Source organism: Dermacentor variabilis, chromosome 10 (genome assembly GCF_050947875.1).
Source record: "Dermacentor variabilis isolate Ectoservices chromosome 10, ASM5094787v1, whole genome shotgun sequence".
In the NCBI taxonomy this organism is placed as follows: domain Eukaryota; kingdom Metazoa; phylum Arthropoda; class Arachnida; order Ixodida; family Ixodidae; genus Dermacentor; species Dermacentor variabilis.
The window spans coordinates 45,939,542-45,955,878 of record NC_134577.1 but is presented as its reverse complement, the minus strand read 5'-3'; the positions used below and the strand labels follow the sequence as shown (position 1 = coordinate 45,955,878).

Sequence of the window (16,337 nt, the reverse complement as noted above, 5' to 3'; positions counted from 1 at the left end):
TACATACATACATACATACATACATACATACATACATACATACATACATACATACATGCATGCATACATACATACATACATACATACATACATACATACATACATACATACATACATGCATGCATGCATACATACATACATACATACATACATACATACATACATACATACATACATACATGCATGCATACATACATACATACACGCATGCATGCATGCATGCATACATACATACATACATACATACATACATGCATGCATGCATGCATGCATGCATACATACATACATACATACATACATACATACATACATACATGCATGCATGCATGCATGCATACATACATACATACATACATACATACATACATACATACATACATACATACATACATACATACTCGCCATTGGAACACTAAGCTCATGTTGCTGTACTTGTATCCCTGTACGTTATCGACCTAACGTTCCCTGCATCGTTTCTTTGGTGGTCGTTAGCGTTAATACGAGGTCTGCTAAAAAGTATCCGACCTCATCTTTTTTTTTTTTTGCGAACACCTGACGGATATGAAACAAGCGCGCTTGCATCAGCCGACCTTGAACCTTCGTGCGCATGCGCGAATTTTTTCCCGCCTGCCGATAGCGTCAGTCGCTGAGATACAGCGTTTGAGTGAGGTAGTGCGCAGTGCTCTCGTCGGTTTTTTTATTGCAAGGAATATGGCGGAGCGACTGGAGCAGCGCTACTGCATCAAATTTTGCCAGAAAGTGGGCGACAGCCAAGTGGAAACCATTAGGAAGATTCAGACGGCTTTCGGTGACGATGGTATGAGCAGCACACATATTAAGGAGTTGTACAACCGGTTTAAAGAAGGCCGCACATCGGTGGAGAGCGAGCCACGCTCCGCTCGGCCATAAACATGCCGAAATGACCAGGTCATTGCCGAAGTGAACGCTAGGGTGATGCGGGACCGTCGTGTGACTAGCCGAGAAATTGCGGAAGAGGTGGGCATCAGCATTTTTTCTGCGCATTCCATTATGACCGATGATTTGGCCATGAAGAGAGTTGCGGCGAAATTCGTGCCGAAGCTGCTCACGGTGGAGCAAAAGCAACTTCGTGTTGAAGTCGCACAGGACATGCTGAATTCCACAAACAGTGACCCCGACTTCTTGAACACCATAATCACTGGTGACGAGTCTTGAGTGTGCGGATACGACCCGGAAACCAAATCCCAGTCGTCACAGTGGAAGCATTCCACGTCACCAAGACCAAAGAAGGCCCGCCAAGTGCGCAGCAACGTCAGAGTGATGCTGACTCTCGCGGTGTGGTGCACAACGAGTGCGCACAACAGGGTCAAACAATCACCAAAGTGTACTACAGGGATGTTTTCCGTCGCCTAAGTGATGCTGTGCGGCGCCAGAGACCGGAGTTGTGGTCAACAGGAAATTGGCGCATCCATCACGACAATGCTCCTGCACAATCCTGCTCATTCCTCGCACTTGATTCAGACTTATTTGGCGAAAAACCAGACTCCTGTAGTTCAACAGGTTCCTTACTCTTCTGATATGGCCCCCTGCGACTTCTGGCTGTTTCCCAAAATCAAGAGGCCATTGAAAGGAGCGCGATTTCAAACAAGCGAGGACATTATAGCCGCAACGACAGCTGAGTTAAACTCCATTCCGAAAGAGGCCTTCTCGGAGTGCTTCCAAAAATGGCAGCACCGCTGGGAGAAGTGTGTCGAGTCCCAAGGAGATTACTTTGAGGGTGATTAGGTTTCCAACGCTCCAGTTATGCCAGTTCATTTTCTTCGGCCACAGGTCGGATACTTTTCTAACAGACCTCGTATACCACTTATGTACAAGCACTTACTATATTACTGCAATTTTGCGAATTTAACCAGTTCCTTCTTTCGTGCTCGCAATGACCAAAACGGGGGAGATAGTCATCGATTTGTAGCAAATGAAACAAACTATGCGTAAAAGTGTAAACTTCCTTAAAAAAATGTGAGTGTCAAACAGTACAAGAAAATTTGGAAGATAGATAACTGCAATATAGCACTTCAGTCATTTAGAAGTCGCTCGCTTGTTGTAGATTTAGCCATCCGCACTGTAACCGAGCCGGATGGTCTTGCTTTAAAGTTGTGAACTCGGCTCTATCCGTGCGGTTCGTAACGCGACGGTCTCAATTTTTTTTCAGGTCTTCCTGGTCCAATGATTTCACTATGCTTTACAAGAAGTATCGGACACAGTCAAAAGCAAAAGCCAGAGCTATGCGCAACAGCAACAAACAAACAAAGAAAACAATGTTCTATCCTTCGGCGCCCTTGCATGGGCTTTAGCCACAGGAACGTCTGCATGGCCCTTTGCGAATATACCTCTGTGATACAAAGCAAGTAAGCTCATTCCCCTGATTTCATAACGAGGTTACTCACAAAATTGCCGATCGTATTAGAAATCATTTTAATTTTAAATGATACGCCTACTCCAATATTTGTGGAATTATCACCTTGCCTCGCTTTTTCATTTAAGTTTCATATTCGCCCCTTTTTTTGACCAATCCCCTATTAGCGGGCAAGGGCCACTGTTTAGGGAACAAGTCGGCTATTAAACAGCCGGCATAGCGCATCGGGCACTCAGGTCAGCTCACCGATGCAGTAGGCCATGAAGCACCTGGGCAGCGGCTGCAGGTAGTAGGCCATGTAGGTGCCGCAGTGCTGTACCCGGATGTTGGCGTGGTAGCTGCACGCGTTGGTCTCGTCAGCGCCGCAAGCCACCGCGGGCATCGGCAAGCTCGGGTAGGAGGGATGTCGCCCTGCACGTGCGAGGCTTTGTAGCTTTAGAAGAACTTCTTGGCGTGCGAGTTGGTGCATATTGGCAAACAGTTTTATAACTGCGCAAACAGACTTTGAGTAACTTGAGTTAACTTGAGTAAGTAAGTAAGGCTTTGCATTCTTCTGGCGCGTACGGCACGTTGACGTTGGCTGGACACGCGTCACCTGCCAACATTAAGCGGTCCACCCTGATATGAAAACGAGTGCTGGCTTTTCTTTCTTTCTTTCTTTCTTTCTTTCTTTCTTTTTTCGGTGCGAGACAAAACACGGATTGTAAAGCACTGATACTGTCTGCGGGAACTGACAGATCTAAAGGTAGCTTTGAAAATATAGATATGGCGAATTAATTTGTTAGAAAAGAAATGATACATAAATTTTGAGAATTGTCTACCAATGTGTAAGCATGCTTTGGCTCGACTGTTACTTCGCTTTTGCTTATTTGATTTTCCCCGCTTATGTATGTCTACCCATCACTTTTTCGGCGGCAAAGCAATGAAATCCGTGTGCCGAACTGTGTGGAGATGAGTTGCGAGGAAGCTGTATGACCTCTTCTAAGCGATCGTGTCAACTGAGCCGGAACGCCGTCACAACTGCTTTCACCACAGTCGTATTTTCCTTTATTTATATTTTTTTTTCTGGTGACGGAGATATCACGAGTTTTTTTAACGCCACCAATCATGTTTTTTTATTATAATGCTATTATCGAATATACCAATCAGTTATTCTCATTCTTATACTCAGTAGCCCCACAGCAGGCTTCTCTGCACACATAGCCGTAGTGCGGAAAAGTAAGCTTTCAAGGCAGCCTGGCTAGAACGGTTTTCTCTCTGATCATTTTATTTCCCATTATTTCTTATCGCTTATAATGTTACCAATCATCTACATTTATACTAGTATAACGATTAAATGTCTTAACATTGCAGATTACTGAGCTGAGCGCGCGTCTCCTCTGCTATACTCATGGAAAGCTTTCTGTGGCATAAGGGAAAGCTACGGCGGCAAAATGCACACAAGCGAGAGCGCTTTAAAATAAAGAAAGTCCCGCACTTTCATCCACGTTAGTTTAAGCTAATGAAAAGAAAGCATAAGCATTCTATTTGCAACAGCTAAATGAGATAAACACACCACTCAGTGTTAAAGGTGACATAATAATGCGAGAACGAGAAGAAAGGGGGTTAACCGAGGGGCCCAATTTTTATTAGTCATATCGGAAGAAGACAACAAGCACTGACACTGGTATTGACCGGTTGCCTTTACCCAAAAAGAACACGTTCTTGGGGCGCCTGCGGCAAAAAGGATGTTCCACATCCGCCGCCAAGGTCTGTGAGTGGTGGCGCTGGCTAACACTTATTGACCGGTTGCCTTTACCCAAAAAAGATCACGTTCTCGTGACGCCTGCGGCAGAAAGGATTTGCCCCATCCGCCACCAAGATCTGTGAGTGGCGGCGCTGGCTAAGAATTATTGACCGGTTGCCTTCACCCAAAAAAGATCACGTTCTCGTGGCGCCTGCGGCGGAAAGGATGTTCCACATCCGCCGCCAAGGTCTGTGTGTGGTGGCGTTGGCTAAAACTATTTATCGTTTCTTTATTTCATTTATGAAGCACAAGTATTTTCTACTATTTTGTCCTTGATGTCAGTGTTTGTTGGCGTCTTATAATAATGTGAGAGCATTTATAGCTCATGAGACGTAAAATTTAGCATAGTTGTCTGCGTTGGGGTGACCACCGATGGTCCAAAAATAATAGAACCCTGACCTTTGGCGGGAATCTAACCTGCGTTAATTGGTGGGAGTCGAACCCACAATCTTTGGCGTTAAGGCATAGTTAATTAAGGCGCAGTTAATCAAGATATAGTTAATTAAGGCACTTGATATCCCATAATCTTTAGTGAGATGTCGAACCCATTACCTTTATTGTTAGGGCAAAGTTAATTAAGGCACCGTTAATTTATAGTTAATTAAGGCACACGAGCCCACGATCTTTGGTGCTACTTAGGGCGAAGTTAAGACAGTGAATTAAGGTAGAGTTAAGGCACTCGAGCCCACGACCTTTGTTGGGAGTCGAGCCCTCGACCTTTGGTGTGAATCGAATGCACGACCTTGCGTTTGCGGCATTTAAGCACCGCGCGGTGGTCGCAATGCTTTCGCATTCCTCCACATAGGGATAACTAAGAGCCCCCTGAATTTTTTTTTACGGCCGCTCCCTTCCGCTTATAGGAAAACGCGAAATCGTCGCACGTGAGAGCTGCATGCATTCCAGCGTCTGTTCCGAAAAACCAAAAGCGCCGCCAAACACTGCCGGACTACTTGTCGCGGTAACACATGTGCTCAAGCTCCGCCCCCATAGCTTTTCCCTTCATTGCCGCGGAAAGCTGTCCGCGAGTACAGCGCAGCCGTGGGGCAGTGCGTAGCTGTCCGCGCGGCTGAGCCCGTACGCCGCTCACGCCCTATATCGGAGGTAGCCTCCGGTGGGTGCAAAGTCTGGGCGAGTCGCGATGGCTGGCTGCTGCATGTACTGAATGTCGCGTAGTCTAAACTTTTGGAAACGAGTGAGAGCGACACGCTGCATAAGTATTCGCTCCACGCTGCCGGCGCTCTTCACGTCACGCCAGCGCTGTGACAGCGAGGGTTCACTGTCACCGAGTGAGGTCTTCTCATGTTTGCCTGTGCGCGCGTGACACCATGCCTAATAATTTGTTTGCTTACTCACTGAATGAACTTGTCAGACAGGCCTCATCCTTCTGTCCGGGTCACGTCATTGTAGAAATAAACTATCTTTCGCTCAAGTATATTTGTGATTGATGCGCGAAAACGTTTTGTGCTTTTAATTCTTTTGAATTACGAGTGACTTGGAACCATTAAACTGGTTCAAACTGGCGCAAATTATTGCGTTTTTGCTCCAGAACGAAACCTGAACCGAACCGAAAAATATGCGGAAGCCTGGACCCGAGACGAATCCGAAAATTTTTCGGTTCGACACCATGTCGAGTTCGTATACGGTTCACGAGCGCGTCCGCGCTATTTGCCCACTGCCACATTCGTTTACGACTTGGTTATAATAGTTATTTCGTTATAGCGAGTCCTCGCTCAATATAACGAACGGGAAAGCGAGAGAATCGGCGAACGGGCGTGCGTGCGTGCGTTACCGTAGAACCAGAAGGGCACCATGGTGTTGCACATGCCGGGCGATGTCGGCGTCTCGGGCATTCGGTTCCCGTAGGGCGTCTCGAAGCGGTACCACGCCTGCTGCAGCTCGTTGTCGCAGCTGCCGTTGTCGTTGGAGACCATCATGGTCTTTGTCCACCGGATGCCCGTCGACAGCTTCACCATGATGGGCTTCGCGCAGCGCATGTTCTCTGCGCGCGTTGTAACGTCCATTTTTGCTATACTCTTTTATGCATCGAATAGCTTTCTATGGGAAGAAACCTAGAACGACTGAAAACCAAGTGGCTAGGGATTCATATATGTCACTGAAAGGCGGGCACAGAGGCAAGAAGGAACAAAAAAGAAAAAAAAGTTGTCTGCGCATCCATCCATACAGGAGATGATTTGCGACGTTAATGCGATTGGCGAGATTTCGTATAATGGGTGCGTAATTTACGATGGTGGGGATATGTTCTTTATGTTATGTTTATTATGGCTATTGCATTCTCGTGCTATATCCGCATTCCATCCGCGAGTCACGAAACCTTATGGGCGCAGAGCCAGCAGGCACACAAAGTGGAAATGTCGCTGCCATTCACAATGCCGAATGATACCAAGGCACAGTATACATATTGTGATCGCTGCACCCCAGCTGAAACTCCGCGGCAAACCTCCACTTTGCCCTTTATCACGGCTTCAAGTTCGTTGCAGTGGCTATCTATTAAGCGGCCGCCATCGACGGGGGGTTGTCTGTTGCTGATGGGGCGCTAATGCTTTTAATATATTTAAAGTATACACGCCCCTTTGTGTCACCCCGGCACATCCATTCTAGAGGATTGACCAAGAATGAGCCCATGCCAATGTCACATCTGAAATAATGTCTGCTAGGGCACGTAGCCAGTGGCAGACACCCAGAGACCCATGCTGCCTGCTTGGCAAGACAACTGCTAGCACACACTATAGTTGCCCAAGCTAGCAGACAACGTGGGTTGCTATGGGAAAGAGTTTAGATACATACTGCAAACCGGGTGAAGTCCCCAAAGAATGCTAACTGCATTGATGTTCGTGTACGTGTACGATAAGTCATAAGATATGTCCGTGTACGATAAGTCACGATTACGCCGGTAAACATAAGAAATGCAGTAGCAAGTATATCCGGGAGCTTTACTACAGATTCAGTATCTGCACACAGCGTCGTGTTTACCACGTGGCGGGTCCTGCTCTATGTCGCGTGGCAAACGAGAACTATACCGTGGAGCTAATCCTGCAGCTCCTCAAAAGCGTCGCTGTTAGCTTCGCCAAAAAAAGCTTCGGCAAACCTCCGGCGCGGAGCGTGGCGTGCGTTGATAATAACCTGCTTAATAATGGCGCTCCCCATTCCTCAACGGGAGACCTTTCCCTGTGCATGCTTGGGTGTGAACGGCACGACGCTGTTTAGAGTTATTCGTTCTGGAACGCACGCGTAACACGAAGGACATGGTAAATGAGGACGTCTGCGCCGACCACAACCGAGCGTTTACGGAAACACGCAAGAAAGTACACAATTGAGTAAAAAAAAAAAAAAGAAGAAAGAAGAAAACATGCGCATTTGCCAGACGGACGCCATTCCTTCCCTTCTTCCGCCTTATGCAATGAGTAAGATTCGCGAAAATATCGCGACTACAACCGGCTAGACCTTCACGGCAGAAAGCTGAGTTGGTAAGGATTCATAATGCAAAAAAAAAAAAAAAAAAAGAAGGCAAGGCGTGTCCACTTCTCTCGCGTCCGTGTCTGCACGCGTTACCCTTTTTTGCATCCTTCACATGGCCGCAGCCGCTGAAGGGTGGTCAATCCAACAACATACCTCGACTGCTAGCGGTATGTAGGTGGCGTATACATATAGGGTTTCCCAGCTAACGTTATCCAAGCTCTTCAACGAAATATATATTTGCATATATATCGCGTACTTTTTTTTTTCGTTGAACAGCCTGGCTAACCTTAGCCAGGACACACGGTATATACTACGCGCGCACGCTTCAAATGCGGCTCTGGTCATTAGCCACTTCTATAGGAGGAGGTGGCTAGTGTAGGAGTCGCAGTGAGCAATTGTTCCCAGGGAGATATAGCAGTTTATGCAGCGCTGTAGTCGCTAGGTAAAGTCTCGCGTGTAACTCAAATGTGCTCAGTTCCGTACCGCGCTGGAGTGTGCATACTTACGTATGTGCTCTTCTCTGACCACTGAAAAAAAAAGAAAGAAGAAAGAAGAGAGAATCGAGCATGATGAATAAAAAATATTAATTTGCAGGTCATTATTGTAGCCTTGCTGGACATGCTGAACAGCTCCGTCATTCGGGAGCTCCAACCGTTCCCCTTTTGTACTCCCGGGGAGTATACACTCTTAGGCAAAGTTACAGCCTTTGGGGTGTATCTCTGCCACACAACGATAATCGTCATCTGCCTTGCTTGCGTTGCCTTTCTTGAAAACGCCGCGCCCGCTACTTTCCTGTCGGGAATGCTATGTCATGCTGATAACTCGCATGCTTTCGTTGCTGGGAAGTACCGGGCTCGGCGCGTTAGGGAAAGGAAATGCGGGCAAGAAAGATGAATATTATCGTTGTGTGGCAAAGGGGTGTAATTTTGCTTAAGAGTGTATACGTTTACTCTGCTGCGCTCGGAGCTCGCGCTTTTGTCCGACGCTTTGTCGCCTCATTCTCCCCCGCGCGTGAACCAGATTGTTGCGAACTTGACGAGACTGGAAACACTACCGCGGCTATACGGATGACTTGGAAGCGTGGTATAGGTTGGACTATAGCTTGTAGTAGTTTTCCATCTCGTCCTCGTCGCTTGTTCCTTTGTACGTCCTGTTTTTACGTCGTTACTCTCTGGAACGATGTGCACTGTAACGATGGTTCGAAGCACTTCGACAGGTCGAATGCGTTCTCAAAAACGTTGTTAGAGGTTATCCTCTTGAATAGACGAGCGATGAAGCGTTGGGGGATCGCTGTCCGCATGGAACGCCGTCACATTTCAGCCGCTATAGGAGCCGTGCTGAGGGGGCGAACGAAAATGTCGTATAACCCCATCTGGCCTCTGCAATGTGGCTGTAACGCTCACGTTCCGAACTCATCGCGTCCTGGAACTTTTGATCATTAAGTTTTGGAGACTGCTATGGAGCCGTGTGCGCACAAGCACGCCTCAACGATACGGCGAACAAATAGAAACAAACATCTCGCTTAATTGCTTCGGAATCTTTAAGCGTGATCGGGTTAATAACTTGGTGAGCTTGCGAACTCCCGGGCTAGAATTCGTAGATTGCAATATGCGGCATAAAGTAATTGGGTGATAACTTAATTAGTGAGTTTTTGCTAATTAGTAGACTGTGCATTTCAATATTTTGTTCAAGTATTGTCGACCTCTTCGAATAGACCAGTTCATTTACTAGAATTGTGCTGTCTGCCACAAGCAACTTTGAAAAAAAAAATGTTGAACGTGTTCGCCGGAACACCCGGTATATTCCTCATATGCAATATCCAATATTTACACTGGATATTACATGCAAATTTTTATATGGGATGCCGACATGTTTATATACTGAATGTGGGGAGCACATGACACATACCCTGTATGATATATGGTAACTACGGCTTTCTTGCTGGATCCGCATATATTCACACAGGATTATAATATACGGCCAATATGTTTTTTTAAGGATGTGCGGCATACAAAAGAGCGTGCAAGAAAGAAAGAAGTGTGAGACTGTCATATTTTATGCGATGCATAACATGACGCCTAATGCGACAGCTGCACACCCGCATGTTTCGCTCGCGCGAATGCTACTCGGATTAATGTAAGCCTCTCGAAGAATATTCAGAACATGCAGGTTCGCTGTTTAGAGTGCAGATACACAGCCCGTTGGTCCATCTCGCAACGCGCTCTGAAGGCCTTGTGGATGATACATGTACTCACTGTTGTGGAAAAGGAACATGAGCAAGGCTATCAGCAATCCACAAAATGTCGCGCACATCAGGAAGACCGCGATGAAGGCCCCGATCTCCTTGCGGCCTTTCTTCCTGGGGCTGCAGGACCACGGGGACGATGGAAATGGAAAATATTAGGAGGCGCTGCACATCGCGGTGATGGTATACACAGATGCATGGTGTGAAATCTAATTTTGGCATGGTTAATTTTGGTGTCTCGCAAGGTTCAATTCTGGGATCTCTTTCCTTTACTGTATATATCAATGACCATTGTCATCATTACATTAAATACTAACATTGTGCTGTATGCTGATGATACAAGTGTATCTTTTTCTGGTTCTAATCTTAAAGTACTGGAGCAGCAGTGTAATTCCTGGCTGAACCAGCTATTCATTTGGCTCTCTGTCAACCAGCTTCAATTCAACGTCAAAAAAGAAGTTTATGCTCTTTCACAAAAAAAAAACAACAAATCATTAAGTCATCATATCAAATTTCAATTGAATAACTCGTTTATTGAACAAGTGCATAGTTGCCGCGGTTTCTGGGTGTATGCTTCCGCAGCGACCTAGGGTGGACAGATCATGTGGATTACATTAGAATGAAAATGGCCAGGTCTATTTGTGTAATTCATCGTATCAGGCATCTGCTTCCACAACAAGTTAAGAAACAATTATGTTTTGCTCTCGTTCATTCCTATCGTGTATACTGCAACCTAGTATGGGGTACGTGCAATAAAACCGATTCCTTTAAATCGTTTTCACTTCACAAAAGAGCCCTACGAGCATTGTGTGCAGGCCCAGCAGTCGAAGCAGATGTTTTCGAGACTTCTCATGCTCGGAAGCTTTTTCATTCCTATAACTTGAGTTTTGCAGTTTACATTTTCTATAAAATCAAGCAGGGTTTCGATACTTTCAGTAATACTTATCTGTCAAGGGGTATAACATGTGATTTACGTGTTGTCGCAGTGTCCACCACTAGACCTAGAACCAGTTATGGAAAACAATGTTTACATCACCAAATCGCAACCCTGTGTAGTAAGTACCAATCGATTGTGGAAATAGCTGTAGAAAGTATCGACGTTTAAAAAAAAGTTAAAGATGCTTTTTTCTTCTGCATAACTTTGAATAATCAAAGAAACGTATAAATTGGCATCGATTGGTTTGTTCTGTTTTTACTGATTTACTAATGATGTTTTTGTTTTCGCCGCAGCGTTTCCTTTTTTTCGTTTACTTCTAAATATTTTGTGCAGTTCTTTATTATTAGTGTTGATGTACATTTTGATGTCTTTTTGTGGCATTAATTTTTCTGAGCAGCGTTCCTGAGAATTATTTGCTTTGCCTGTTCGCCGTATGCTCGTTTTCCAATTGCGAATTTGAAGCCGAGCAATGGTGAAATCACGTTTGCGTAACACAAATGCTAAAGCGATCACCACTTTCAAGATATCTGGCCTTAATCGCATCGATGCGAGAGGAAAGGGTGTAGGCTTCGATACGTCTCGCGCGGCGCACGTAAGCGCTGGCGTGTCGCATTGAGGGAGAGGGACGGCTGCCGCCGCGCGCTTCCCTCTCCTCACCGGCGGAAAGCGAATTGCCGGAAAGACGTCCCAGCTTGTTTCGGACGAAGGTGCATGCGCCACATGCGAACGCGGTCGCCTAGTATATTTGCATCGATGCGCTGCATAGAGAATGCGACACGCCATACTTTCGCATTGATGTATAAGCGCGGCTAATGCGAATCGCCCTATACACGATCGAAGCGCTAGAAATGCGATGCGATGCGCCACTGTCGCGCTCATGTGAACGCGGATATACATGCGAACGATAAAATCGATGAAACTTGACATAAAACTCGATATACAAGAATTCATTCTTACTTGTAGCTGTCGTACCCGGTGTAGCGTCTTCCGGAGTAGCCCCCTGCGTGTAACTCAGTGATTAGATAGCGATCATAAAGCTGCCACGATTTTTAAGCTTGCAGTAAGCTAAATACTTTTCTCCATTGATGACGCCAAAATACAAAGGCCTTTTATTTGAAAATTAACTCACATAATTATGCTGTTATTACTGTCACCTATTTTATTGTTTCACGAGATTACTCATCTAGTGACTTCCAATTGAGTCGAACCGTTTGGAACCAACTGGCACACCAAGTTCCAGTGCAGTCCATTTGAAATCGACTGGACTTCTCATGATTCGCATTTGTAACTTGGGCCTCCAGTGATGTCCAATTGGAACCAATTGGGTCCCATTGAAAAATTCAACTGGACTCAACGGTCTTGTTTTGACTGGCTTTTACCCTAATTCGTCGCGTTTTACCACACCCCAATAGCGCGTAGAAATTTTCTTCTGTTTGCTGAACGTTGAGGTGCCACGGGGCACACTACTTTTCTAATATCTTGCTACTACGAAGAGGGATATGAAGCACTGAGAAATCCAGTACTCGCCAAGAAAAAGCTCGTCCGAGAGTCCTTGACAGAAGCAGCAGCACTGAGTTTTACTTTTAGTCTGGTGAAGCCTTTTCACGACACGGTTTGCATTTACTCAAAGGAAAAAAAGAATGTCTTATAGCAGACAAAATGAGGGCAACAAAGTTTTTTTTTTCAATTTCGCGCCCGAATCGCAGCACTGGCACGTACGTATAACGTCACTGACTTCAGTGTACTTCCGCTACGTTTGGGCCGTTTTTGTTCGGAGAAACTTATCGAGCACACCAGGCTGAGTATCTGGCTTCATTGAAATGCGATGCATTCCTTGTTTAACTATAAACCATAAATCATGAGTCGACGCTATCCATATCGCATGACCTCAGCTAGCGCGACAAACTTCAAGCTGCTGACCTTTCGTTCTCGCGTCTTTTGTGACTTGTTCTGCTTCCGTTCACGTTAAGACTGACGTTTCTGGTATTCCAGGAGTGAAGGGGTGTTCAATGAAGACTTCCCCTGAGTCACTTCTAATTATTGCTGAAACTGCTCATGCGTAACAACATATCTCTCTGAGTTATGTGTTGATTTGCACGGTTGCTGAAGTAGTGCGAGGTGGGATAGTGGACCTAGTGGGATACAGAGCGGTCATGAAGTCCCTTTCCGTACATTAAGGGAGGCGTTCGAGGAGGTGAAGTAGGTATGCGAGGAGCATTCCCCATCATATGATACTGTGAACAACTGGCATCGTTAATTCAAATGTAATTGTACTTTGGGGGAAACGGCTCTGATCGCGGGGCGACCGCACTCCGCTATCGATCAACGCACCATGCCTGCCGCAAGAACAGGCCGCCATTTTGGAAAATTGCCACGTAACCATTCGTAACCTAGCCATATGTCAAGGCTAGTGCGGAGTCCGTGGAAAAAAAAAGTTGCAATTTCGCCCGAAAGGCGAAGCATCGATCGCGGTAGCAAATTATTGGGCAGCTATATATAGGAAATAAGGATAGCAGTTCTGTCGGCTGTATAAACTTGTAAACATTCGCTTACTAACTAAATTACCAATCATAATGTCACGTGCGCACAGGCAAACTTAAACACACGTAACTCGATGACCGCGGACACTCGCTGCCCGAACGCTGGCGTGGGGAAGAGATGCATCAGCGTCGAACGAATTGACCTTCCGGCTGCCTCTCGCTTCAAAGCGAAACTAAGCGGCGAGAACAGCGCGCACGAAGCGATCAGTTGTCGGCGCACCTAGACTCTGTACCCATCGCAGATCGCTTTCAAGATAGGGCACGCGCGGCTACGCTCATCCGCGCCATATGCAGCCACCGCCGGAGTGGAACACTCTCCCCCCCCCCCTCCCGAGCCTTGCGCGCCAAGGAAGACGGCGCACTGGCGCACTTCCACCCCGCCTTCCTTTTTTGAGCGCGTTGAAATAGAGTCATCATCCTCGGTTCACTCTCGCACTATTTCACTCGCACCCACAGCACACGGCGCGCGACCCCGATGTTATCGCTCCTGAGCTTTATACGTATCATCACGGCGACGGCGGCGGAAGTGCGCCTGGAGTGTCCACATAATTGCATGAAAATCCTTCGAAGCATTTTGATATGCGTAAGGGATCCGCTCACTGGGTTCCCCGGCTGCTCACACAATTCCAGAAGCAGGAACGAGTCGGAATGCTCCCAGGCTCTTTCGACTTTGTGCCGTGGAAATCTGCAGGACATCTTGAACAAGACTGGTCCCGCGGGATGAAAGCTGGATCCGTCCCTACGATCTGGAAACTAAAGTCCAATCGATGCAATAGCAGCATCCGGGCTCAGCGAATCCAAGGAAGAAGGCATGGGCCCAATTCTCGGCATACAAGGCTATGCTGACAGGCTTATGGGAACAGCATTGTGTAGCAAAGGGTACCACGATTACTGGCTCGCGCTATGCTTCTCTGCTGCGGAAATTGGCGGATCCTATCAAGACCAAGAGGCGTGGCATGCTCACCAAGGGTGTCCATCTTCTGCAAGACAATGTTCCAGTTTAAATGTCACACGTTTCCAGGATCGAAACACGCTGTTACGGGTTTGAAATTATTCCCCATCCCTCTTGTTCACCCGGCATCTCGCCATCGGACTTGCACCTTTTTTAAACAAGTCATTTTTGAAGGGCAAGAATTTTGGAGATGAGGCGGCTCTGATTTCCGAAGTCACAACAAGGATTTTGGAGCAATCTGTCGACTTCTGCAAGGCGACGTAACTAACGTTGCATAAAAAGATGAGAGAAGTGTGTGTCTCTATATGTGGCCACTTATATAGAGGACTAATAACTGTGCCAAGTTTCGTTGCTCTCAGTCCACAGGAGGGGGGTCAGGGGAAATCTCTAATGAGCGCCCCCATAATATGCGAATCCATCGTAACATTTCTATTTTGTGTTCTTTTTAACACGACAAATACATTGTGGAGACTTGGAGGGCGCGTTGCAACTTAAAGGGACACTAAAGGCAAATACTAAGTCGACGTGTATTGTTTATATTCCATTCCATACACCTCGCAACGCTTGTTTCGTGCTAAGAAAAGACTTGGTTTACGAGAAAATAGCATCTGAAGGTTCCGAATACCTCTTTTTTTTTTAAATTCAAATCTCCCGCCACCCAACCAGGGGAGTGGTGACGTTACATACGCCATCATACCCTTTGCTGCCGTCGGTGAGTAGAACGGCGCCCGACAGGTGACGATAGCGAGCCAAGACAAAGCGGTGGATTCGCCACTGCAGCTGCTTTCTGCTCGAGTAGCGTAGACAGTTCGGGCATACCGCGATATCACATGGAAGTTGAATTCTCTGCTACTTGCAGTTTGTGCGAGTTTTGCGAGTCAGCAGAACGAGCGCAAGCACTACGCGATAACGAAACTACTGAAACGCGAAACCTTTTGACCTCCCGCGTCGTTGTGAAAGGTAATTTCAATAATTCGTTTTTCTAAAAATGAAATAGAACTAGGCAAGTAACATTTTATTTTGTCTTATTATACAAGGATATTTTTTTTTTTTTTTGCAACGAGTGGTTGAGTAGTAGTGACAGAATTAACCTGACGAGTGCTTTCGTCATCGGGCAAGTACTTGAATGTCCCGGGGGAGCCTCTAATCATGCCCTGCATTTACCTCAATTTCTCGATTATTAAGGCTCTGTTCGCGATAATACTGAGGCCTCAGAGATTCTCGAGCACTAATTAATCTATCACCTTAGCTTGACTTGATATTTGCCTTTAGTGTCCCTTTAAGAGCTGGTTATAACACCTCTCTCCTAACCGTCCTATGAGCTCGTTATAACGAAGCTTGCGAGCGAGTCGCGCTCGCTGAATCGAAGAAACGGCATCGATCGTCTGGAAGCATAAGCAGCTCGCGACAATGCATGGCAAAAATTATATGTACAGACCGTAGCCCATGATGGATCGATCTCAAGACAGCTCGGCGCCCTTTGAAGTGTCACTTCTACTTCTTCTCTTCTTTCCCGCGTTGCAGGGTCGATCTTCCTCTTTCTTCCTACGCTTATTGCGCCCAGAAGATCGTGTGGGTAACCCTCACCTTGTGCTCAATTCGTGTTTCACCTTTACTTGCACCCAAAAAGGTTGTCCACCCCCCAATTCGGTGCTTTATGCATCTTTTCAATCATGAATATAGATCAACATGTTGGGATTCGATACCTGGACCAGGACGAAGTTTTCTTCAGTTGCAAAGTTTTCTTGCTGAGGAACCCATAAGATTTTGTTCACCAGCACACGCAAACGGGCACAGCAAATATATATATGCAAATATATGTCATGTATGCAAAGGGTTTCTATGTTGTTGCAAAGCATACAACACACGATTTCACGTTTCCGATCTGTACTCGTGGTACAACTATGCATATATATCGCTATGGCAGCTCTCCATTACGATGTCTCTCAAAATTTGCCAAGCCATGTGCCACTTGTTGACGTCATGCTTCTCGTCGCGTTTTCTGGA

The 16,337-nt window shown here is 46.3% G+C and overlaps 1 protein-coding gene and 1 pseudogene across 1 annotated transcript; one reads left to right on the top strand and one right to left on the bottom strand.

Annotated features, from left to right (window-relative positions):
* The first annotated feature begins 712 nt into the window (after positions 1 to 712).
* LOC142560875 (protein GVQW3-like) lies at positions 713 to 1,195 on the top strand (annotated as a pseudogene).
* Positions 1,196 to 2,625: 1,430 nt separating this feature from the next.
* LOC142559224 (uromodulin-like) lies at positions 2,626 to 15,833 on the bottom strand. Its single transcript, XM_075670852.1, has 6 exons — positions 15,769 to 15,833; positions 11,796 to 11,838; positions 9,912 to 10,021; positions 8,163 to 8,183; positions 5,969 to 6,178; positions 2,626 to 2,804 (listed from the first exon to the last, which is right to left on the bottom strand). The coding sequence occupies exons 1-6, from the start codon at positions 15,776 to 15,778 to the stop codon at positions 2,626 to 2,628; spliced, it is 573 nt and encodes a 190-aa protein (XP_075526967.1). The 5' UTR covers positions 15,779 to 15,833.
* Positions 15,834 to 16,337: the final 504 nt, after the last annotated feature.